Consider the following 24,858-nt stretch of genomic DNA (forward strand, 5'->3'; position numbering starts at 1 on the left):
GGATAGAGGGTTGGTTCACCACGTTCGGCATGGACAGCAGACAACGCGGACTGCAAGGAGAGATTCTAGAGAGAGGTGACTTTTATTTACCTGATCCTGATCCTGAGTAGAGCGACGCTGGGGACCTAACGCGCTTCCCATATGGCGCGCCCACTACCACGTCCCACCCCCCCATACACCGGGAGCAGTGCGGAGGCCTGGTCCGGTGGGCGGGGCCCGAGCAGCCATTGGCGGCTTCGAAAGCGCCGCGGCGGGAAGGGCTGCAGACACGGCGGGCGGTGTGGACCGGCCAGGTAGGCTTCAACGACGCGCGTTGGGCCCCGGAGGGTGGTGAGAGGACTAAGGGAGCCAGCCCCCAGTCCTCTACCGGGGCCGTGTCACGGCGCAGTACCGCCGCGGAACCTTGGCCTGAGACTAGTGCAGCTTGAGTCTGGAGCAAGAGGGCGGTGATGCGCGCCCGTGGCGTCAGGTCCGCCCGGAGTGGGGCGGGACTTTACGTGCCGCTTGGGGTCTGCGCTGCGACCAACAGCTCTGTCTGCTGGAAGGTGGCTCTGCTTTGAGACGTGGGCTCGCTCCATCAGGTTATTGGCTCTCTTGCCCTTGCCTTGCGTCTTTTTCGTCCATGCATCCTGTTGGTTTACTTGTTATCCTCCCTGAGCGTCTAATGGATTGTTGCTTCACGAGGGATCTTTTCTGTCACTTGTTTATTCAACAACTGTCAGAGCACCTACTGTGGTAAAGCGCCAGAAAATAGGAGTTGACACAGTTCCAGGGGAAACGCTCACTCAAGGGCTTGCTAACTTTGCCGATATTTTCCGCCCTTTCTGTCATTTCTTCTAGGAATGACATTCTGCAAGCCACTTAGAATTAAGAATCTCTAGAAGTGCTAAGGAATGTTATGTCTCATTTTTGGGCATCCCACCCTGAATGCCCTGACCTCGCCTGATTTAGCAGGGTCAAGCCTGGTTAGTATGGGGATGGGAGAAATGCCGGCTTTGTATATACCCTCCCCATTTACCTTATCAATGCCCACGAAAGCCCTCCCAGTTGTTCTTCATGGATCAAGTGTTGGCTTGATAGTTGACAGACTACTAAACCTAAATTCTTGCCATACACATAATGCTTTGGGGGAGTATCCATCCTTCGTCCTTCAGGCATTTGTCAAGTGCATATGAGATGGCTCTTGACTGAACTCCCTGGATGACTTGATTGACAGGCACTGAAATATTAGGGTCGGGCTGGTGAGATTGCTCAGAGGTTAAGAACACTGGCTGCACTTCCAGAGGTCCTGAGTTCAATTCCCAGAGTCACATGTTGGTGCACAACCATCTGTTATGGGATCTGGTGCCCCCTTCTGGCCTGCAGGCATGCATGCAAGTGGAACACTGTATAGATAATAAATTTTAAAACGAAAAGAAATTGTTAGAATCAGAGCCTGGGCCCGGGCAGCCCTAACAAGCTAGGCTCAGTGGCCATCCTCACTAGGCCAATTAAAAGGACAAGTCACAATGAAAAGCAGAGAAAAGAGATTTATCCAGTGTGACTACACTTGGAAGAACAAAGAGGCCCGGTGATCCACCCCCACCAAGTTCACCTCTTCTATCCAGACTTGAGACAGAAGTTTAAACAGAGAGCAGCAGGTACACACAACTCAGCAGTCGTGGTCACAGTGTGGTCCTGCCCATCTCTGAGCCAGTGTGTCCTGGTGACAAGTTGGCAGAAAAGCTCCTCTGCTGGCCCCAGGTGCCAGCCTTTCCTTCTGCCATTGTGCTCTGGATGAGTTCCATTTTCTTGGTATCTGTTGTCTCAAAAAGGACTCTTCTTAGAATGACCTTTCTCCTGCCAGGACAGTAACAGGGCTGTAGATTTTAGTGACAAAATAATGAATAAGGCAAACGTAGTCCCTGTCTTGAGCACACAAAAAAAATTATTGTGGCGGTGATAAAATAATAAAACTGATGGCAGGTGCCTCTGTACAGATAGTAAGCACTGGAAGGTTGTAAAATAACTTTTTATTGGATGGTTGCGAAAAGTTTCCCGGGAGAGACTAGGCCGAGGGCTGAATTACAGCAAGAACCTTCTAGTCAAAGGTTGCTGAAAATACAATGCCCCATCCCCAGAAGGATCCTTTAATCTTGCAGGAACTGAGACACAGTGTAGCTGAAGAGGTGGGCCTGGAGAAGTAGCTCAGTCATAGAGTATGTGCCTCAGAGAAGGCCCAGAATTCCATCCTCAAATCCACGTGCAGAAACGAAGAAGAAGATGAGGGGGAGGTAGACAGAAGGAAGGAAGCATGGGCCAGGTCATACGTGGTCTTGTAGACCATACTGAAGATTTCGGTTTTGACTTTTAAGGAAAAACAGTCTCATAACTAAACAATACAGCAAATGATACTCCATTTTCACAACCTTAATTCAGCTGTTTTTTTCATCCTAAACCATGCTTTGGTTTTCAGTGCCTTTTTAAAATACAGTCACCTGGGCCTGGGGATGTAACTCAGTTGGTAGAATGTCACCTGGGACTGGGGATGTAACTCAATTGGTAGAATGTCACCTGGGCCTGGGGATGTAACTCAGTTGGTAGAATGTCACCTGGGCCTGGGGATGTAACTCAATTGGTAGAATGTCACCTGGGACTGGGGATGTAACTCAGTTGGTAGAATGTCACCTGGGCCTGGGGATGTAACTCAGTTGGTAGAATGCTTCCCTAGCGTGCAGTAAACCCTGGGTTCATCTCCCAAACCACATGGTAGCTCACACCTGTAATACCAACGCCTAGGAAATGGAGGTAGGAAGGTCAGAAATTCAAAGCTACCCTGTGATACATGAGACTCTGTCTCAAAAGACAAAAATAAGGAGCTAGAAAGTTGCCCCTTGCTGCTCTTGCAGAGGGCCCGAGAGTTCCCAGCAGCCACGTGAAGGGCTCACAGCTGCCTGTAACTTCAACTCCAGGGGTCATGACACCTTGTCTAGATGGGGTACCAGCACACCCCTGGCATAACTAGTTCACATGGTCACCACTCTTAGGAGACTGAGGTGGGAGGATTGTCACCACTTGGCTATATAATAGATTCCAGGCTAACCTGGGCTACAGAGTAAGTAAGACGCTCTCTCTGGTAGTGGTGGTGGGGGGAGGGGGCGATGTGGATTTTGGGATGTGGGTATAGTACAGTTGGTAGGGTATGGCCTGGCATGAGAAAGCCTTAGGTTTGACCTGTCACTGGCTAGAACCCAGCAGTGACTCACTGCATAATCCCACACTTGGGAAGTAGAGGCAGAAGGCTCAGAAGCTGAAGGTCAGGCAGCAGAGGTGGCTTAGCAGTTAAGAGCACTTGCTGCTCTAGACGACTCATGTTAGGTGGCTCATAACCAGCTATCACTCCAATTCCAGGGAACCTGGCACCTCTGGCCTCCTCAGACACCCACATCCATATGCAGGGATACATACGGGCACACAAGGAGACAAACGTATTATATAGTTTTTTTAATGGTTCAAGGTTATCCTCAGCCACATGCTGAGTGTAAGCCCAGCCTAGGCCACGTGAGACCATATGACAATGCAGCTAAAAGAGTAAATTCTGCATTCTCAAACAATGCAGACTGATGGGAAAAGGTAAACCTAACAAACCCTGTGTTAAGTAGGATACTAAGCAATGCACACTGAGGTTTCTGAGCTTGATTAATACATGACTGTGCTCCTCTTGTATCAGGGCCAGAAAGATGGATGAGAATATTGCCGAGTTTCTCCGGAGGAGCATCTTGAAAATCCCCTTGCATGCGATAAAGACCATCCTAAAAACCTGGGACTTTCTGTCTGAAGACCAACTGGAGACCATAAACTTGCGGCAGAGAAAGGAATCTCTGACCCAGGAAATAATTCTGCTATGTGAGGTAACAGTGTTGAAAAATATCAGCCAAAGAAATTAATCAATAGAATAAAGTTAGACCAATATGTACATATGGTTAATGGATCTTTTTAAGCAATGGTACAAAAAACAATTCTGGGAAGAAAGAACATTCTTTCTAAGTGTTTTGTTTTGTTTTGTTTATTTCAAGACAGGTTTGACTGTCCTGGAACTCTCTCTCTCTCTCTCTCTCTGGAAACCAGGCTGGCTTCAAACTAACAAAAGTCCACCTGCTTCTGCCTCTGCCTCCTGAGTGCTGGAATTAAAGGCATGTGCCTGACTGGAGCAATCTTTCCAACAGCCTGGCTAAAACAATTGGATGCTCATATGCAAAAACACCTCTGCTGATCGAGGTGCTGCATCTGTTCAGTCCCAGAACTATGAAAGCCAAGGCAGGGATGTCTAGAGTTCAGGTGAAGCCTGGGCTGCATAGTGAATGCAAGGGCAACTGCACAGGAAGAAAAAAGACAAGTTCAATCCATCCCTCCACTGTGAAAAGAAAAGAAGACTCAAATAGATCCAAGACCCAAATGTAATACTTAAAACCATAAAATATGTAGGAAAGACAGACAGACAGAGAGAAATCTTTGTGTCATTGGACTAGGCAAAGGTTTCTTAGCGCATCGGAAAGGTAGTTCATAAAAGAAAAAACAGTTGATAACCTACCTAGTAGAATTGATCATTTTTTTCTTTGAAAAAGGGTATTTAAAAAAGCTGCAGACTGATGGAAACTATTCCCAAACCCTGGCCTGTAAAGGACCTGCAGCTGAAATATGTTAGAAAGTCTCAAGAGTCAGTAATAAGAAAAAAATCTTAGCTCAGTGGATAAGAACCCCAGCTGCCTTTCCAGAATACCTGATTCCATTCCCGGCACCAACGCAGCAGCTCACAACCATCTGTAACTCCAGTTCCAGGAGATCTTATGCCCTTTTCTAGCCTCTAGGGTACCGGGCACACACAGGGTGCACAGACATACATGCAGGCAAAAAAGCCATACACATTAAAAGTATTTTTTCAACACATAAAAGATTTGGTTAGACACTTTCCCAGAGAAAACATACAGATGGAATCAGCATATGAAGAAGTGTTCAGAATCCCTAGTCATCAGATAAATGCAAATAAAAGTTATAAAATATGGTCACTGGGATGGCTAGGATTGGCAACACTGATCATACCGATTTGGAATAAATGGGATTTTTTTTCTTTTTCTGGTTCTGGACATTGGACCCAGGCCCTTGTGCCTGCTAAGCAAAGGTTGTCTGCTGAGCTGTTTGTACCTCAAGCCTAGCATTTATCTTGTGTTTTAGAGCTGGGGATTGAAGACAGGTCTCATACATGCTGAATAAGTGCTCTACCCCAAGCTATATTTCCCAGCCCTTGACAGTTTGTCTAAAAGTCTAAACATTTGCCACCATAGATTGAGCCATTCCACTGCCAGGTATTTGCTCCAGAGAAATGAAAACACATGCATATCCACAAAAAGACACGTATATTAGCACAGTGTTTATCAAAGCTAAAACCTAGAAACAACCCAAGTCCATCCACGGGTAAGGAACAAATTGTGTCATATCCCATAACAGAAAACCACTAGCAATAAAAAGGAATTGAACTATAGACGCAGAAATATGGCTAAGTGTCAAAATAAGTATGCTGAGTAAAGGAAGCCAGATCAGAAAAGAACCCAGCCTTATGTTCACATTCATATAAAACTAGGAAATACAAATGTTGTGACAGAAGGAGGATCTGTAGCCTCTCAGCAAAGGTTGGGAGAAGAGAAGTGGGGACAGAAGAGGATAGGAGTGAGAGGCAGGGGGAGATTGGGCGTGGAGGTTGCAGGGTGTGTCCAACACACTGATTGACCCAACAGTGGCTTCATAAGTATGTTTATGGCCACATCTGAAATATTTAAGTATATTGTCTCACTTGTGGCGGTGATAAAGTGCCCTGACACCAGCAATGTCAGCAAGAAAGTGTTTGTTTAGGGTCACATTCCTGGGGGTTCAGTCCCTGAGCTCATGGGCTGGTCAGGCTGCAGGGACACCCAGTGTACAGGAAGTGTGACCAGGCTCCAGAACCTCACGGTGCCACTCCACTGGGGCTCCGCCCTCCCCCAGACAGCGCCACCTACTGGAGACCAGATGCCCACCATGTGCTCCTGTGGGGACATTTCACATGCAAGCCACAACTTGTATGCAGTTTAGTGTATGCTCAAGAGTGGTTTTTTGTTTTGAGACAGAGCCTCACTCTATAGTCCTGATTGGCCTCAAATTCATTGTAATTCTTCTGCTCTTGCTTCCCAAGTACTGCAATCACAGCTGTGAGCCCCCATATCTGGCTTTTTAATGTTTCATAAATCTAAAAGTTAAGTGATAAATGTGGAGTGAGTTTCAGGAGAATGTGGACAGATGCAACAATTGAAGGTGTGACTGGTTAATAGGAGAATGTAGATTGGAGATAGATTATCAAAACAGTTCTTCAGGCATGCGAATAGAATGTTCTCGCCGGCCCTAAAATAGGCTTGAGAGGACTAGCAGCAGACCAGGTGCCTCATTTCCTAACCAGTTCACCCTTTCTTTCAGGGGAAGAATGCAAATCTTGATGACATGGCCCTCTTAGACATCGTGTGTAAGTTTGGGGGATTTGTCTTTACATATTGGAGTTTTGTTTCATCAGAAGGAATTTCTTATGTTACTGCAGATTCTAGGATCTAGAGAGGTGGCTCAGCAATTAAAAGCACTGGCTATTCTTGGAGAGAACCTGAATACACACATAGTGACTCAGAACCACCTGAAGCTCTAGTTGCATGGATCTGATGCCCTCTTCTGGCCTCTGCAGGACACTGCATGCACATAGTACAAAGACACATGCAGGCAAACACCCATGCACATAAAAATAAATGAATCTAGAGTGAAAAAAAAAAAGTGGATCCATTGAGGCCTGGTGAGTAGAGCCAGTGATTCAATTTTTTTTTTTTTCTGAGACAGGGTTTTTTTTTGTAGCTTTAGAAGCTGTCCTAGAACTCGCTCTGTAGACCAGGATGACCTCGAACTCACGGAGATCCACCTGCCTCTGCCTCCCAAGTGCTGGGATTAAAGGCGTGCGCCACCACTTCCCAATTAATTCACAATCTGTGGATACCGAGGTCTAGCTGAGGAGAGGTTAATCAGCCGATCTCAATGATAACGAGTGTGTGAAGGAGAATTAAGAAATTATGAGAGACAGAGCACTTTTTCAGTGATCATGGAAGGAAACTTCCTTGAGAAAATGGTTTTCAAGTTGAGCGCCATAGGATGAGCTAGCACTAGCCAGGGAGAGGGAAGTTGAGGAGGAGGAAACTGATGGGCATGGGATGGGAGAAGAGTGCCAGCCATTCAAGAGAAGGCGCAAGCTGGGCTCCAGTGGAAGGGAACATTGAGATAGTTCAGAGACTTGGAAGCCACTATAAGAATCTCAGCCTCTGTCCAAAGAATTATGTCAGCCCTTGATAGGTTATGAAAAAAAAAAAATAGGTGCTTGTTTTTGAGAGACCATGCTGGTTATGGGACAAGAGAGACCGGAGGGGAAGAGACACCTGTGGGATAGTCTGGAGAGGTATAAGAAAGGGAGGGTGGTGGCCCACGGAAGGTGGCAGTCAGGGTGCAGAGGAGGGTAGAGGGCCAAGAGATGGAAGGGGCTTATGCCTAACCCAGCGACAGGGACAAGTGGGTTGAGCTTGCAGGACTCTTGCCCCTACACATGAGCCAGGAGCCCTCCCCACTGTGAAGTGGCGGCTCCAGGTGCTGGTATATCACATCCTTCACAGGTAGGGCTAGGCTAACATGTGCCTGTTGCAGGTACAGCTTTGTATCTAAGTCCTAGATGTTCACCTTCTATGTGATAGGTAACGGAGCAAAGTTCTACCTTTCTGTTGCACCAGTCTTATTCTGAAACAAAGTAGCAACACAGAACCAGCTTAAGAGTGCCAGAAGAAAACACTTTGGGGGCTGGCATCATGCTTCCTTTTGACACCTGTTGCAGGTAAAACCAATCAATCAGTGATCTGTTGCCAGGCCCATTGCCATGAAGAGAAATAGGGGTCAGTAATGGAGATATGCAGACCCAGGAAAGGAAACAATGCTGTACCTAGGGAGAGACATGGAGAACATTGATGCAGAAGTTGATGGTACCCTGAGTGCTGGGCCCATATCCCCTTCAGAGTTCAGAAAGCCTGATCTGAGAGGACACAGAAGGAGGTCTGCAGACAGATGGAGGTCCGCACAGGGGCATCCCTTCAGTCCAGGATGAAGGGAAAGAGTTGAGCTTGCTGAGCCCCTAGGTCCCATTTCTCCTTCAGCTGCTCTTCACATCTCCTGAAGGGCATCTCCTGTGTCACACACGCAGCCTTGCCGTATTCCACATGCATGCACTGAGAGCTTTATGCAGGCAGGCTTAGCCTGGGCTACAGCACTAAGTCCCTCATCTTCACAACACCATGGAGAGAACCAGGGGCAGCTTGGGTGTAGGCCATTGAGTAGTTGCTGCTGAGGAAAGAGTGGGCTGGGGTGGGGAATGAGGTGGTTAAGGACCTGGAAAAGAGGCCTCAGGCCTCATGACCTTCCATTAACACTGTCAGAGTCATTCCGTCCTGGGGTGTATGCTGTGTTTTGTATGACAAAGGTATATAAAAATGACAAATGGGGTGAAGAGATGGCTCAGCTATTAAAACACCTGGTATTCTTCCAGAAGACCCAGGCTTGATTCCCAGCACCCACATGGCACCTTCCAACTGTCTGTAACTCCAGTCCAAGGGCTCTGCCCTCTTCTAGCCTCCGTGGGCAGTCACTCATTTAATGCATAGATAGAAATTCAGGCAAAACCTCCACAGACAGAACATATCTCTACCCATATAAAAATCTAAATTAAAACCACCAAAGACCTGCCAAAAAAAATGATAAACACCAAAACTGAACTGTATTATCTATGTTGAATTGAGTAATTAGCATGTGTTTGTCTGCAATAAATTTCCTCCATTTAAATTTTATGGTTTGGGGTTTTTAAGTTTACACTTTAATTTCAAAGCTGTGTCACCCTGTTCATGGGTTGCTATTACTTTATAATATTAGCAATAGATATTTGTGGGAGGATGGGAAGGAGAACCACAAAAACACACTGTGTTCAAAACTCTCAGTGTCATCTGATGCATCCGTATGGTTAAAAACATGAATTATGTTTATCAGCACACACCTCAAGGTCCTAATATACAGCACTAAGCTGTGAGCCCTTCTCTCTCAGATACTCAAGTTCATCGGCACAAGAAGCTCTGGGATGTCTTTCAGATGAGTAAAGAACCAGGTAATGTTTTCCACTTTAAACTGAATATTCGAATTTGGTATTTTGGCAATTTAAAAATGAGGAGCAAATGTGGTCTTTGTGTTGGAGGGTTTTGTTTTGTTGTTTCTGAATCATTGTATCCCTGTGTAGCATAGGCTAGTCTAGAACTCTATGTAGACAAAGCTGGTCTTGAACTCACTATGTAGCCTTGCCTGGCCTTAAATTCACTGCATAGATAAAGCTGGTCTTGAAGTTGTGGTGGTTTTCCTGCCTTTCCCTCCAGAGTAGTGGTTCTCAACCTGTGGATTGAGATCCCTTTGTGGGGTCAAATGACCCTTCTTCAGGGTCATTTGACCATTGAAAACATAGGTATTTACATTATGATTCATAACAGTAGCAAGATTATAGTTATAAGTAGAAACGAACATAATTTTACAGTTGGGGTCACCACAAGAGGAACCGGATTAAAGGGCTGCAGCATCAGGAAGGCTAAGAACCACTGTTCCAGAGTGGTGCGGTGACGGCCATATGCCTCCACACCCAGCCTCGCAGTCTGCGATTTGACTTGCTCGTTTATATCCCCTGGCGCTTGGGCATGTGTGGTGTGGCCATTACTGTTCTGGGGTGCACAGGATGAAGAGAGTGTAGCTCCCTTAACCTCTTTGTCTGTCTCTGCTCTTTGACAGGTGACGATGTCGACCTTTTTGACATGAAACAGTTCCAAACTTCCTTTAAGAAAATTCTTCAGAGAGCATTAAAAAATGTAAGAAAATAATCCTCTTGGATTTCTACAAAATTCAATTTAGTGCTATTGAGGGAGGGAGGGAAATAATATGTCATCACCTCAACAAACTGAAATATTACAGAACCTTCCCTCTCTTACCTGCCCATCCCACCCAGTGCTTTATAGGAGCAGTACTGCCCACGGGAACTCTGCCATGGTAGAAGCGTCCTCTACTGACAATGTCCGGCACATAGCTGGTTGCCACATGAGGACTTGATACGTGGCTGTTGTGACTGAGCAAATGAATCTTTGAACTTACTAAATGAATTCCCATTACATGCTCCACATGTGGCTAGTGGCTCAGCTATTGGCTACCAGTCACTTTGGCTTTTGCAATGGGAAATGAAGGCATCCAGAGCAAGACCCTCTGCTGTTCCAGCCAGTAGGGGCCACTGAGTTCTCTACTGCTCACCAGGGGATGAGACACCATTCTGCAAACCACAGCCCAGACAGGGAGAGGCAGCCGAGTGCTGAGTGGCAGAGTTTGCTCTGAGCCAGCAGGCAGCATAACCACCTGCTTTTCCTAGAGTAAGATCCCAGAGTGAAGAAACAGCAAGCCAGCTGGTCCTCTCTTCAGGTTCTCCTTTCCTGGGCCGGGGCCCAGAGGGAAAGTGGACTGGAGCTTGCTGATGGCCGAGCAGTGGCTATTAAAGTCCAGAGCAAGTGCAGTCATAGCTGCAAGTTTAGAAAGACTGATGGCTGCCTGTGGCATGGATACCACGCAGGACCTCGTGGGCTGCCACATTCCTAAGTGACTCTAGCTGCTGAGATGTGTGTGGAAGAATTATCAGGATCAGTGTACTCTGAGCTCATTGCCACATAGAAATCCTGCTGTGAACTTCAGGGGGACACTAAATGTGCCAGCCAGCAATACTAAAAAGGCTTCATAGAAAAACACCCTTTCCCTTTTATTTTGTTTTTGAGATAGAATCTCACTATGTAGCCCTAGCTGGCTAGAACTCACTCAGATCTACCTGCCTCTGCCTCCCAAGACTGGCAATAAAGGTTTGCCCAGCCAGATAGATTATTTTTTAATTTTTTTAAAACTTTGTTTCAATCCGGGCAGTTGGTGGTGCATGTCTTTAATCCCAGCACGCAGGGAAGCAGAGGCAGATGAATCTCTGTGAGTTCAAGGCCAACCTGATTTACAGAGTGAGTTCCAGGACAGCCAGAGATACACAGAGAAACCGTGTCTCAAAAAACAAAAAATCCTTTGTTTTATTACTGTAGTGTTAATATTTGTCTGCGTGTATATCTGTGCTTTGAGTGCATGTATGGTGTCTGCAGAAGTCAGAAGAGGGCATCACATCCCCTAGAACTGTAGTTATAGATGGTTGTAAGCTACCCAGCTGATGCTAGGAACCAAGTCATGATCTGCTGCCAAAGCAGCAAGTGCTTAACCTATGCACCATCTCGCCAGCCCAATTATAAGTTTTTTCAAGGAATTTTTTTTCTCAAAAAATACTTTGCAAGTTTTAAGTATATCTTTTATAAAATGGTCATAAAGTGTTTTCCCGAAGAGTCCCAAACACTGTCATAAAGAGTAGAAGGAGCCAGTGTGATGGGTCAGCTGGTAGTTACAGTTGCCGACCCAGCCTGATGACCTGAGTGGGATCCCTGAACACGTGGTGGGAGGAGACAACTGACTCCTGCACCTCGTCCTCTGACCTCCACATGTGTGCTGTGGCAAGTGTGTGCCCTCATACAAACTTATAAATAAATAGAATTTTTAAGTAGAAAAAAGGCTGTCAGGTGTCCACATGCATGAAAAATTAAAGTACATTGCTTGTGTCTCAGGTACTTATACTGGTGCCATGGTGAGATCTAATCAGAAAGCTTAAATCTTTTCTTTATAAGGTTGCAGTCAACTTCAGAGTCGACCAGAAGAATGCTGTGTGGATTCGGGTTGCCTGGGGAACACAACATTCACAACCAAACCAGTACAAACCCACTTTTGTGGTGTACTATCCCCAGACTCCATATGTCTTCATTTCTACCTGCCCTCTGAAGAGCACTGTACCCCTTCTCCATCAGGTAGGGAACAGACTCCAGCAGCTGGTCTACTTGCTGCTCTTATCTTAAAAGCCCACATAAGTATAGACGCTGATAAGATTTAGTGTAAAGTAACTTAGTTCCCGTTCTTCTAAGGTAAGACTCTTACCTACAGTGGAAATGTGACACAAGATAATACTTTGGTCCAGTCTTTTTTTTTTTTTCTTTAAATATTTATTTATTTGTTATGTATACAATATTCTGTCTGTGTGTATGTTTGCAGGCCAGAAGAGGGCACCAGATCCCATTACAGATGGTTGTGAGCCACCATGTGGTTGCTGGGAATTGAACTCAGGACCTTTGGAAGAGCAGGCAATGCTCTTAACCTCTGAGCCATCTCTCCAGCCCCCCAGTCTTTTTTTTTAATGTAAAAGTAATGCATGCTTAATAAGCAGTTCAGAAGTCTCTAAAGGGAGTCATCAAAGCTCCGCCCCTTCTTCCTGCTCTATTCACCCCAAGTAGTAGCTATTACCAACTTAAAGCTGTTTGTCAGTGTCCCCAATAGTGCTGTTTTCTTTCTATTATCTGCCTACCAACAGCAATTAGCTGCTGTGACCACTTTCCACATGCGTGTACCCGAAAATATTACCTGTGTCAGAGGTAGCCCTTCTCTTTTCAGGGGGTCTACCTTTGTGTCTTAGTGTTCTGCTGTTGTGGAGAGACATCATGACCAAGGCAATTCTTATAAAAGAAAGTATTTCATTGGGGACTGGCTTACAGTTCCAGAGATACAGTGCATTATCATGCTGGGGAGCATGGCAGCACGCATGGCACTGGAAGTGGCTGAGAGACAGTTACATCCTGATCCAAAGACAAAGCGGGTGAGGGGAGAGACTGGGTCATGGGCTTTTAAAACCTCAAACCCACCCTTAAGGACACACTTCCTACATCTACTGCAACATGGCGAAGCCACACCTTCCAATCCTTTCACACATTTTCCTGGCTGGTCTAAGCATTCAAATATATGAGTCTGTGGGAGCCTTTCTTATTCAAACCACACTTTGGTATTGCAGGTATCCTAGCTTCTTTCCCAAAGTTGGCCTAGTCATTACTACGCCCCGTTAGCACAGAGCTAATAGAGTTCTCCCAGAGCTCGAGCTTGAGCTGGGTGCAGGTGAGCAGCGCTGTAGTTGGCTGCCTGCTTCCCAGACACCTATCTGCCAAAGCACCACACACTCCACTGTCAGCAGCGGGCCTCAGGTGAAGGAGTCATTGCTTTGAGCCGGGCTCACCCCTGCCACAGCCTCCCCAGACCGAGGTCCCAGGTGTGCCCTGAGCCTCCGCACAGTGCGCTTTCCATTCTTAGCTGGAGCGCATGCGTTTCAGTTAGCAAGACGCGCAGCCCCAGCTGCAGTCCTAACGTCTTGCTCCTTTCCCTCCAAGGCCCTGAAGGTTGCAAGCAAACACCATCAGATCGTGCACCTGAATCTGAGAAGCCGGCACCTGGACTCGCTCAAGGCTATCGTTTTTAGAGAGTATAATCAGGTGAGCCAGTTAGCAACTCTTTAAAGTCGAGTGTTCCCTGACTATTCTGCACACTGAGCAGGGGGCGCCAGCCACTCCCAGTCCGGCCTGGAGATGAGTAGATGAAGCTTTCCCTCACTTCACTTTGCTGATGTTTGTTTTAATCTTTCACAATTTCATTCATATATAATGTACTTTGATCATATTGTCCCCCATCATCCTCTTATCCCCTTTTCCCCATCCCCCGTGAACCTCTTCTTCCCAACAAGTCCCCTTCCTACTGTCTTGGGGCTGGTAGGGATTCTTTTGAGCCCACTACATTTAATTAGGGCTGCTTGCATGAGTAGGGATGTGGTGTTATTTCCTAGAGCAAGAGCACCTAGAGCAAGTGGCTACACCACTGAGCAACTCGACTTCTTTCCCCCAACAACCATCAATTGCCTAGAGCTCCTCAGAAAGGGGTGGGGCCTCCTAGCCCTCCCCTATCCAGGATAAATGATGAAATGTTTGGATGTGGTGTTTCCATTTCCTGACAAGGACAAGTCTACCCTTGTGGTCTTAAGTTTTCTTCTGAACATGGCAAGTGTTTGTGCATGTTCATATTCTTTAGGTGAATGGGCTTCCTTAAGAAGGTTAGAGAGAAAGGATGGCTGTCTGCAAGTCACTCTTTAAGGGGAATGTTGTAAAACTGGGAAATGGACCTTGGCGACCTTGGCAGGTGAGAGCCAGAGGCCCCCAGCGGGCAGGAGACAAATACACCATGCAGACAGAGCTTGAGCACGGAGTTTATTGAGAGGGTAAAGCAGGGGGAGGGAGAGAGAGAGAGGCAGAGACCTGTTTGCCTGTTCAGAACAGCCAGAGCCAGAAAGGGACCTTTTGCACCTGCGTACAGACTACAAAGTGACTATGTAGCAGCCGTGGAACCTGGGCTGGCCAGGGTATTGCCTGGGTGCATCCTGCCCCGTGATGGGACAAGCCAGCATAATGCCTGAATCCTAACAGGGAAGGGTAGAAACTTGAAGGTGTTTTTGCCTCAGTGTATTGCTAGCCACTTTAGACAGGAACCTCTAACTGTGAGCCAAAATAAATGCTTCTTCCCTTTAAAAAAGAAAGTAATTTTTATTTGTTGTTGGGGGTTTTAAGATGTGATCTCATATACCCTAGGCTGACCATAAACTCTTTACTCAGCTGAGGCCTCTGCCTCCCAAGTGCTGGGATTGCAAGCCTGAGCTACCGTGTTGACCCCCTAAGAAGTTAGATGATGGCTTTCTCCCTCACTGCCCCTTCTTTGTCAACCCTCTACCCTCCTGCCAAATAGATATCAACTGCTGTCCAACCACAGCATTATTGAGAGAGTTCACATTGTTAGCCACCAAACTGGAGAAACGGTCACTCCCTCAAGGGAGATGCAATAGAAAGGATCGAGAAACGTGGGTTCATGGTGGCAAAGTTATTTTTCCTAAAAGGGCCCTGAGATATTTTTCAGGGTCTGACGACACAGTGCTGAAGATGCAAGATGTCAGGGTTGTCTTTCATTCCTCTGGCTCCTGTGCCACCCAAGCACCTTGAGGTGATTTTCTTTCATACGGTGCAGGGGATGAACCCAAGACCTCACGTATGCTAGGCAGACTTCTCTACCACTGAACTGCATCCTTGGCACAAGACGCACTGTTCCGTCAGTTCCTAAAGCAGCCTTGCAGCACAGCTTACCGTCCTAAGACCTGTGCTCAGTTTAGCCAGCCTGTGACAGAACCATTGTTTCTTTCTCAGTAAAAATAGACAATATAAGACCTCTTTAAAAAAAAAAAGAATTCTGCAGGCAGTGGTGGTAACACCTTTAATTCCAGTACTTGGGAAGCAGAAGCAGGCAGATCTCTTGAGTTCAAGGTTAGCCTGGTCTACAAAGCAAGTTCCAGGACAGGCTCCAAAGCTACAGAGAAACCCGTTCTTGAACAACAAAAACAAACAAACAAAACACACACACACACAAATAATGATTTAACACATATCTTAGAACCAGTTGATATCTATATATCCCAACATGTTTACTTTTTCTCTCTCCTAGACCTTTGACAGCCACAACACTACAGTGCCTCTGCAGGAAGGAAGCTTTGGACTAGACATGAATTGTATGTGAGCTTTGAAACAGCTGGGGTTGGGAAGGGCACCTTTGCCTTTAAGGCGACTGTTCCACGATAAAGCAGTTGTGCCAGGACCACATTGCAGATCTGGTTCATACTGCAGAAAAACCAAGACAACCATTTGGAGGCAGAAAGCCATGCTAGTACAGGTGTTCTTCAGAGTTCACTAGAAGGCTGGCCGTCATTGAGAGTGCCTTTGTGCCCAGCAGCATACACAGTATTTACATGCTATTGTCACGTCAGTGTTGGCAGCCGGCCTGTGAAGAGACACTCTCCACTGGGAAACTGGGTCTCAAGAAGAGTCATAGAGCTAGGTCTGTCCGAGGTGGAACCCATGGTCTCATGCTTAGTGAGCTGGATATGCCGGTTCTAGAATAACATGGTGGTTGCACGGCTACTCACTCAGAGAACCTGAGTGTCTCCCTAGAAAACCGAAGCTCAAGTTGACAGTGGAAGAAAGCAGAACCCATGTTTGAAAGAGCACAGACTCCAGAGGCATAAGACCTGCTGTGGGTCCCATGTTAAGTAAAGAAACTTGACAGAAAAGTACTCATGGTAACTACACAGAAAGTGTATGAGAACCTAGATAGTGTCATGGCACTATAGGTATTTCTTACTCCCTTTTGTCAGCCTGTGCTTTCCAGCTGTTCTGTGGGATGTCTTCATTTCAATAAAAAGAAGGGACCGGAAGCATATCTGAGCCACACAAATCATCTGCAAGTTTAGGATGGAAAGAAGTATGGGGTGAAGTGTATTCCTAATGGTAGTCAATCCGAACTCTCATCCACAGTGGATTCAAACATCATTCTTGAAAACACAGAAGAAAAAGAAAGAATCCAAAGAGTCACTCAGGACACGTTTGGCGCCTACCCCCAGCCACAGCTGGAATTTGCACAGTATAAGGTAGGATGGCGCAGTGAACAGCTCCTGCAAGTTGGTGCCTTTTTTTTTTTTTTTTGAGGTGCAGAAATCTTAACTGGAAAACGTGTCCAAAACCTATTCCCTTTTCATTCGTAAGCTTTATGTAACAAATATGTTAAGTTGCATAGATCTTTCTATTATATTTGTAAATTCTCCTGTTAGCAAAGGACACGTCCTGAAATTTTGAATTTGCTTTTGCCTTTTGTCTCTGCAGTAACTCAGCTGTATATTGTTACCTGGGGGAGGGCTATACCCTACTAGCCTGTGCACACCTAGAACAGCATATGGTAAATGCTCGTAACTACTTGAATGGATGAGCTGGTGTGATGGCACACACCTGTAATCCCAGCACTCAGGAGGCTGAGGCAAGAAGATCTTAAATTCAAGGCGAGCCTGGGCTACTTAGCAAGTTGGTAGCAAACTTGCCTGAGTGGCTCAGAAGCACAAAAACAAGAGAGAAAACACACTTACTATGTAGTCCCACTGACTGTAGCTCCATGATGGAGAAAATCGGCAGGGTAAATATACTGTAAATTAAACTTGTTTCAAAGGGGTGCTGCTGGGTCACCGCGTGACCAAATAGGAATACAGGAGTTAGAAGAACTTCAGTATATGTCATAGTCACCCTAGCATGAGCCCATGTTCCTACTCTTAATACCTTCCTTCCCCGGCCCCAATAAAATAGTTTCCATGAGTCTTCTGACAGCTACAGGACACACTAAAGATCTGCCATTGATCTGCTCACTTAGGCCCAAAGGCGTTTTGGGTTGACTTGTTTTTAAAGGAAGATGGCATTTTTCAAGCTGTTTTTGAGAAGTTTTGTTTGTTAATGTGTATGCACACATAGCTTTGCTCACTTGTTATGGAGGCCAAAGGTCAGTGTAGCTATCTTTTGGCCTTATTCTTTGAGCTAGGGTCTGTCCCTGAGCCTTGAGCTTCTTTTCAGCTGGACTGACTGCAGAGAGCCCCAGCTTCCTCCCGTTTCTTCCTTCCTCCCAAGTGTTGGGGTTACACATACATGTCTGGGTGCTAGGGTCCCAGACTCAGGTCCTAATCTTAGAATGGTTGTGTTCTGATGGTCTAGTGTGTCCTCACTCACTCACACCTGATTTTCTCCAACCTCAGGAAATGGCCAGAATATTATGCTGAATGCCACCCGTCCACTTTAACTAGCCAATGGCCACATTTTGCCATGTCCTTTTTCTTTCTCTTTATTCTAAGTATAGAATAAAGAGAAATTGAGTTCATTGCAGACAGTAAATACCCCATAAATATTCCAGTATAGTGCCTCAAAGTTTTAAGAATCACTCACTCCAGGTGGTGGCGCACATCTTTAATCCCAGCACTCAGGAGGAAGAGACAGGTGGATCTGTGAGTTGAGGCCAGACTGGGTCTATAGAGAAAGTTCCAGGACAAACTATCTCCTGAGTCGGTGGCTCTCCAGCTTTAGTGTATATCCCAGAGCAACGAGTATGCAGAAACAGATGGTGGATACAACCTCGCCCTGACCATGCTCCCTCCCCATTCCCATGTGACTGATTCTACCAGTTCAGAGACCACACCCTTAGAGCTTCCTTCCCAGATTAGGAGCTCTTTAAAGGAGCCACACCTGTGACAGGGAGGAAGCAGGAGGGCCAGAAGCTCAAAGCCAGCCTCACCTGTGGGTCCATGCCAGGCTGAGGGTGGTGCTGGCACTCTCTGTTGGGTGCATTTCCTATACCAAATGCTTTCACTCTTTGCGGTTAGCAAGTTAAACGGGCTCTGCCTGTATTAATCCGTGCGTTTTTTGAAGGCAGGAATTAATGGAATACATAAGTTGTTCATTATCTCTCACCATCCTAGCTGCTCCCGGTACTGACCATCATTTATAAACTTTTTTTGACAGCTGGAGACCAGATTCAAGAGTGACATAAGTGGCGGCATCTTGGCTGACAGGAAGGAACCCCTCCGGTGCCTTATAAAGTTCTCAAGCCCACACCTTTTGGAAGCATTGAAATCCTTAGCGCCCGCCGGTGAGTGGTCAGCGTGTCCTACCACCCAGACAGCTGCTTTTGATTCTCAGTAGAAGACTCGCTAGTCACCTTTGAGTGTTCCGTCTCTCCAGTCTGCTGCCCTCCAAGCCCTGTTTTGCTTCTGTGCTTAGTAGGTGGTAGGAGAAGGTATCCCTGATTTGCTTCTGGTTTTGGCCATTTTTAAACTGATTGTCCCCAGGATCATCTGATTTTTTTTTTCTTTTTTTCAGGTATAGCAGATGCACCGCTTTCTCCACTGCTCACCTGTATACCAAGCAAGAAAATGAATTATTTTAAAATTAGAGATAAATGAGATACATGTGGCTTTGCTCGTATTACACATGGAATCCCAGTTGTAGCCACCTGGCTTCTGTCTAGACTCCTGTGTTTTAGAAATCAATCCTTGGCATTGGGACTAAATATGTCCTCCCTATGTGCTCTTGCATTCTTGCTCCTCTGGCCGACTAATTACTGCAGCTGTGGGCATCTGAGAAGGATACCTCTGGCTGCTCATCAGGTCTTGGGCCAGCTGCATAAAGGTATAAAAGGCTTTAGCTGAGGGGGGGAAATAAAAGCTGCTGCTCTTCCACCTGAAAAGAAGCCTGCGTGTCTCAAACCCAGCACCCCCAGCCAGTCTCGGCATCCAAGCTGTGCTGGTGCAGCAGTGGAGGTTCCACCAAGATCTGGAAAGCGAGGGTCATGAACGGGGTCACTCCATCCACCGGCTAAATTGAGGGGAAGGTAATTTTTTTTTTTCTCATCCCCAGAGATACTCTGAGGGACACCCTCCAAAAGACTAGCAAGTATAAAGAAGGAGGGGGAAATTGAAGGCCTCAAAAAGTAACTGAAACTCTTAAAGCAACAAGACTTGGAAGTAACAAGGAAGATAGCCAAAGATTTCATACAAACAATAGCTCAAATTAGCCCCTGGTTTATTACGGGAGGGGGTTTAAATGTTCCAGACTAGGACTAAGCTAAGTCAGATTAAAAGGAGTATGTGTTTTATCATCCCCAGAGACACTCTGAGGGACGCCCTCAGGAAGACTGGCCAGTAGGGAAGTAATAAAGAGGAGGCAGGAGGGTGAATTGAAGGCCTCAGAAAGACAGAATGTGTACAGATGTATGTTATTGTGTTGAGTGTGTTGTCTTTTGTATTCTGGACTGGAAAAAGACATTTGATTCTGGGAACTGCTAAGCAAGGTATTTTGGCTTTAAAATACAGCCCTAAGGATTTGGGCTTTGGAAAAGAGGTTCTGCTTTTGTCTCCACAGAGGATGAGAACCTGTGGATTCATTGCAAATTTATGTGGTTTGATTCACTGAGATACCCTGAAATGTTGATGTATAAAATACCCCCCAAGAACGCAGCACCCCCGCTCAGCAGGAAGTAGCCAGACAGGTTGACAATGCCCAAATTCCCTAAAAGATTGTTTAAGTGGGGCCCCTTCAGTGCTTCCAGAGCAGCAAGACTGCTTCCCTGCCCCTCTCCATGCACCCTGTGCAGATGGCTGAGACTGTCAACCAGATGACTGAAAAAGTCAGCAATGCTTTGGACATTCAAAATGATCTTAATGGACATATTCAATTGGGCATATTGACCTTGAACCAACAAGTAGCTCTGGTTCAACAGCAAGTGGACTATCTTTGGACTTTTCAATGGTTAACATGTTCTAGCTTTTATCATGTTATGTGCATTATGAGAGGGGTTTGGAATACTGCTTTTGTTAATTTTACCACCCAGTTAGTGCATGCTATATAAGCCGTAATTTCCACCCGGGTTGAGCCTGACCAGGCCAGTGATTAATGGACTTGGATGGCTAAGGTAGAGGGATGGTTGCAGCGCTGGTCTGGCTCGTTGGCACTGTCAGTCCTGGGGATACTTGGTTTAGGGCTATGTGTCTGGATCCTCTGTCAATTCCACCACCAGTATTAAAATCAGGTGAGTGTCACCTGGCAGGCACTCCTAGCAATGGCTGTGCAACCTGAATCTGCACAAGTTTGGCTGCAAATGCTGGATAAGCGGTAGCCACAGATGGGCAATACCTTGGGGGCAGGATGCCACCTAAGACAGGGAATATTAGAGGGCTATTCCCTACCTAAGACAGGCACCGTTTATTTTATAAAATAAAAAGGGAGAAGGAGTTGTGACCTGGGTGCCCTCACTCCCCCTGACCAACTGCTAAATTTCCTTGTACTCTGTAATTGACAAGGGTGTTTGTGTTCCTTCTGGCCAATGGTTTTCCACAGAAGCGTTGCCAGTACACGATGCCCTTATCTTGACCTCTGGCTCCTTAGCAGGTCTTGGGCCAGCTGTGTAAAGATATAAAAGGCTTTAGCTGGGGGGGGGGGGGAATAAAGGTTGCTGTTCTTGCTCCTGAAAAGAAGCCTCCATGTCTCAATCCCGGCACCCCCGCCAGTCTCAGCATCCAGGCAGTGCTGGTGCAGCACTGTCTAGATAGGTATTCTTCAACCACGTCAAGGATCTGTGGAACACAGCATTTAAATAATTTAGGGTTCTGTTGATATGAGACATGATTGCTTCAGACAGCACCAATCTATTCCTGAGAGAATGTTGAGCACCAAAGACACTCCACTTGGAGCTTGTAGTCTTCTTGGCAAAACTGGCCTTTGGGCAAGGAACTGACAATGCCTCAACCACTGACAAGTTACATAGTATCCAGAAATGGATAAGCAGGACTGTCTAATCTTGCCAAGACAGGGTAAAATGGTTTTGAAAAATTTCCTACTTCTGAAAATGATCTGTCAGTTACACTAAACCTTAGCCAAAGTTGGTTGCTTCAACATTGCAAAATGAGACTTTGGGTGATTGCTCAGGTAGCTAATTGTCTTCGTCATATATTGCTCACTTTGGAAGCTACTTGATTGTACTTCCTGCCTGCTGAAGTAATATTATCTCCCTTCTCAGGCCTTTGATGGAGTTGAAGATTAGATAGTCTAAGGGGGAGGTGCTACGGGAGCTCCTTCCACTCCTGCAGCCAATAGCATTTAAAATACCAGCCCACTGGGGTGTGGTTTCTTATACTTTAAAAAGCAGCAGGAACTGGACACTCTTTCTTGCTTCTGGCTCTTGTTCTGGCTGCTAGACTCTCTGTTTCCTGTTTGCAGGGAGAGGACTATTGTTTGGCACGGTGATCTGTAAGTTTTTCTCCTCAAGTAGGTAACATTTTTTATTATCCATAATTCTTAACTGGTGTGGGATTGTTTTGTGGCTTCACACATGGACACGCACACGCACGCATGCGCACATGATGCTGTGGGTTGACCTCAACACTGGGAAACTCAGAAGTCAAGTATATGACAGTGGCTGATCCTGCTGCCACCGCACCTATTGTCCTTTATTCCGCTCCTTCTCATCCTCAGACATCTAGGCTCAGTTGCTGGTTTCTGTGGAATTTCTGAAACCACTCAACCCAAAACTTGGATAATCAGAGGGGAAAGCTTGGGTGCAGTAAGCTCTACACAGGCTGCATGTCTGATGACCTGTTTCTATAAAATAGCTGTTCTATTGTACATACGTGGAACATTCAAACTGCACTTCACTGTTCTACTGATTTGTGAATAAAGATGATAGTAAGCTGGCATATCCGTTGCTTTGGAGGAAATCAAACATGCTGAATAGACTGTATAAATACAGCATAAAAGGTCCAAGTAATGCTGTACAATATGATGTGTGCAGACTGGGTCATCCAGTAGAAAACATGTATGTTTTTGCATGTTACGTGATCAGATGTGTCAGGCACTTCCCTTGTCCCTCAGTAATATGAGGATATTGGGCTTTGTGCTGGCTAGTTCTCTGTCAACATGGTGAGCCAGAGTTATCTGAAGAGGGAACCTCAAACGAGAAAATAGCTCCATAAGATCCAGCTGTAGGGCATCTTTTAAATTAGTGATTGATTGGGGAGGGCCCAGCCCATTGTGGATGGTGCCATCCCTGGGCTGGTGGTCCTGGGTTCTGTAAGAAAGCAGGCTGAGCAAGCTAGTAAGCAGCACCCCTTCCGTGGCCTCTGCATCAGCTCTTGCCTCCAGTTTTTTGCCCCTGTTTGAATTCCTGTCCTGACTTCCTTCAATGATGAACTACAGTGTGGAAGTATGAGCCAAATAAACCCTGTCCTCCCCAGCTTGCCTTTTGGTCATGGTGTTCCATCACGGGATAGGAGCCCTAACTTAGGCTCAGATGCTACACCCTCTATACATACCTTTTTATTCCTTTATAAAGATTCTAGGAGTTGACCATTTGGTGGTGGTGCACGCCTTTAATCCCAGCAATTGGGAGGCAGAGAACTGTGAGTTCCAAGACAACCAGGACTGTTACACAGAGAAACCCTATTGGGGGGGGGGAGATTGTAGGATTTTATTTTATATATATGTATTTTGCTTGCATCTGTTTATGTATTCCACATTCATGCCTGGTTCTCTGAGAGATAAGGAGAGAGCATTGGATACCCTGGAACTGGAGGCTTGGATGACTGTAAGCCACTATGTTGGCACTGGGAATCAAACCTGTTCTTTGTAAGGACAATAAGGGCTCTTTTTTTTTAAGATTTATTTATTTATTATATATACAACAATCCTTCCATGTATGCTTGCATGCCAGAAGAGGGCACCAGATCTCATTATAGATGGCTGTGGGCCACCATGTGGTTGCTGGGAATTGAACTCAGGACCTCTGGAAGAGCAGTCAGTCCTCTTAACCTCTGAGCCATCTCTCCAGCCCCCCCCAATAGCCCCCCAATAAGGTCTCTTTACCACTGAACCATCCCTCCAACACCACTCCCTTTGACCACTGTGACCAGCCACATACTAAGAAGGCATTCTGACCACAAGGTGCCTGATTGGTCAAATGAGAACTGCAGAAGTCCTTGAGCTTTCTGGAGTCTCATAGAGACCTTTGAACTTCTTGGAGTATTCATCCCACTACTCCCTAGCTCTCCCTGGTATGGCAGGAATGAAGCCTGAAATCTGAACAAGACCCAACATAGTCATTTTCTGCCTCTAGTAGTACTATAGGCTGCATCCTGTAGACCTCCCAGAGTGAGCCTCCTTAAAATTCTAGATTTAGGGCTTCTCATAGAATACTACTAGATACTTGATGGCCATCTGCAAATGCTTGGGGACAGATACTGCAGTCAATGCAAAGCCAAAGACCTTCAGAGTCAGAAGAACCAAGTCAGTATAATCCCTGTCTTAGTTACTTTCCTATTGCAACAAAACATGTCACCAAAGCAAACTTGTAAAAGAAAGCGTTGGCCAGGTGTGGTAGCACACACCTTGAATCCCAACACTCTGGAGGTAGAGAGTGGTGGATCTCTGTGAATTCAAGGCCAGCCTGGCCTACAAAGCAAGTTCCAGGACAGCTAGGGCTGTTACACAGTGAAACCCTGTCTTGAAAAAACAAAAAATATATTTAATTGGGGGCTCACAGTTCCAGAAGATTAGTCCATGCCCATCATTGGAGGGAAGATGGCCGCAGGCAGGCATGATGTTGGAGCAATAGCTGAGAGCTTACATCTTCACAAACATGAGGCAGAGAGAGGAAAGTGGGAATTACGTGCCCTTTAGAAACCACAGGGCCCACCCCCAGTGACACACCTCCTCCAAGACCATACCACCTAGCCCTTCCTAAACACTTCCACTAACTGAGAACCAAGCTTTCAAACATGAGCCTGTGGCAGCCATTCTCATTCAAACCACCAGTCCCCAAAATAATAGCTGTTTTTCGAACACTTGGCATGTGGCAAGCACAGTGCATCAGCTCTTATCCAAGATCTTATAAATGGGCAGCATTCTGACCTTTGTGAGAGCGAGCAATGTTCAGGACAGTTCTACCTTGTAACCTAGCTGCCTTGAGACTGCGGCAATTCTGCCTCTGCTTCCCGAGTTATGTGGTGGCAGGTGAGCCACCTACTCCAGCAGCATCACTAACCTTATTTCGCTGACATGAATTCAGCCTTCATAGCCTAATGTCATACTGAATAATTCTCAAACATGTCTGCATCATGATCTCTGGAATCTGAGTGTGATCCTGCAGTTGAGTAGGCAAAGGGATCCTACAGTTGAGCACCAGGCTCTGTGATATCCGGACAGGTCCAGTGTGTGTTGAGTTATGAAATGTGACAGATTCAACTCCCCATTACTGATGCTGGTATAGAGGAAGGGGGCCATTGGCAAAGAAAGCTGGAAAAGGTAAGGTCTGTGGAGCCTCAAGTAAGAACCAGCCCTGCAAACACCTTAACTTCAGTTGAATAGATCC

At 46.1% G+C, this 24,858-nt stretch overlaps 1 protein-coding gene across 4 annotated transcripts; it reads left to right on the forward strand.

Annotated features, from left to right (window-relative positions):
• Nucleotides 1–51: 51 nt before the first annotated feature.
• Nucleotides 52–22,189, forward strand: Cenpn (centromere protein N). Of its 4 annotated transcripts, none has more exons than XM_085681778.2 (11): nt 52–75; nt 3,710–3,890; nt 6,484–6,529; nt 9,176–9,235; nt 9,901–9,977; nt 11,856–12,032; nt 13,434–13,535; nt 15,580–15,643; nt 16,446–16,558; nt 18,462–18,588; nt 18,819–22,189. In XM_085681778.2, the coding sequence occupies exons 2-11, from the start codon at nt 3,720–3,722 to the stop codon at nt 18,899–18,901; spliced, it is 1,020 nt and encodes a 339-aa protein (XP_085537904.1). In that variant the 5' UTR covers nt 52–75; nt 3,710–3,719; the 3' UTR covers nt 18,902–22,189. The 4 variants fall into 4 exon arrangements, with proteins under 4 accessions (XP_085537904.1, XP_048293300.1, XP_048293302.1 ...); XM_048437343.3 differs by lacking the exon at nt 52–75 and adding an exon at nt 199–293; XM_048437344.3 differs by lacking the exon at nt 52–75 and adding an exon at nt 446–581.
• The last annotated feature ends 2,669 nt before the right edge of the window (nt 22,190–24,858 follow it).

Source organism: Myodes glareolus, chromosome 22, assembly GCF_982192425.1.
Source record: "Myodes glareolus chromosome 22, mMyoGla1.1, whole genome shotgun sequence".
NCBI classification, from domain to species: Eukaryota; Metazoa; Chordata; class Mammalia; order Rodentia; family Cricetidae; genus Myodes; species Myodes glareolus.

What these genes read in the sequence shown, in the direction of transcription:
- Cenpn (XM_085681778.2), top strand. Translation starts at nt 3,720, where the DNA reads ATGGATGAGAATATTGCCGAGTTTCTCCGGAGGAGCATCTTGAAAATC. An exon ending in TGGAATTTGCACAGTATAAG is followed by an intron (nt 16,559 to 18,461) that starts GTAGGATGGCGC and finishes TTTTTTTGACAG; the next exon opens with CTGGAGACCAGATTCAAGAG. An exon ending in GAAATCCTTAGCGCCCGCCG is followed by an intron (nt 18,589 to 18,818) that starts GTGAGTGGTCAG and finishes TCTTTTTTTCAG; the next exon opens with GTATAGCAGATGCACCGCTT.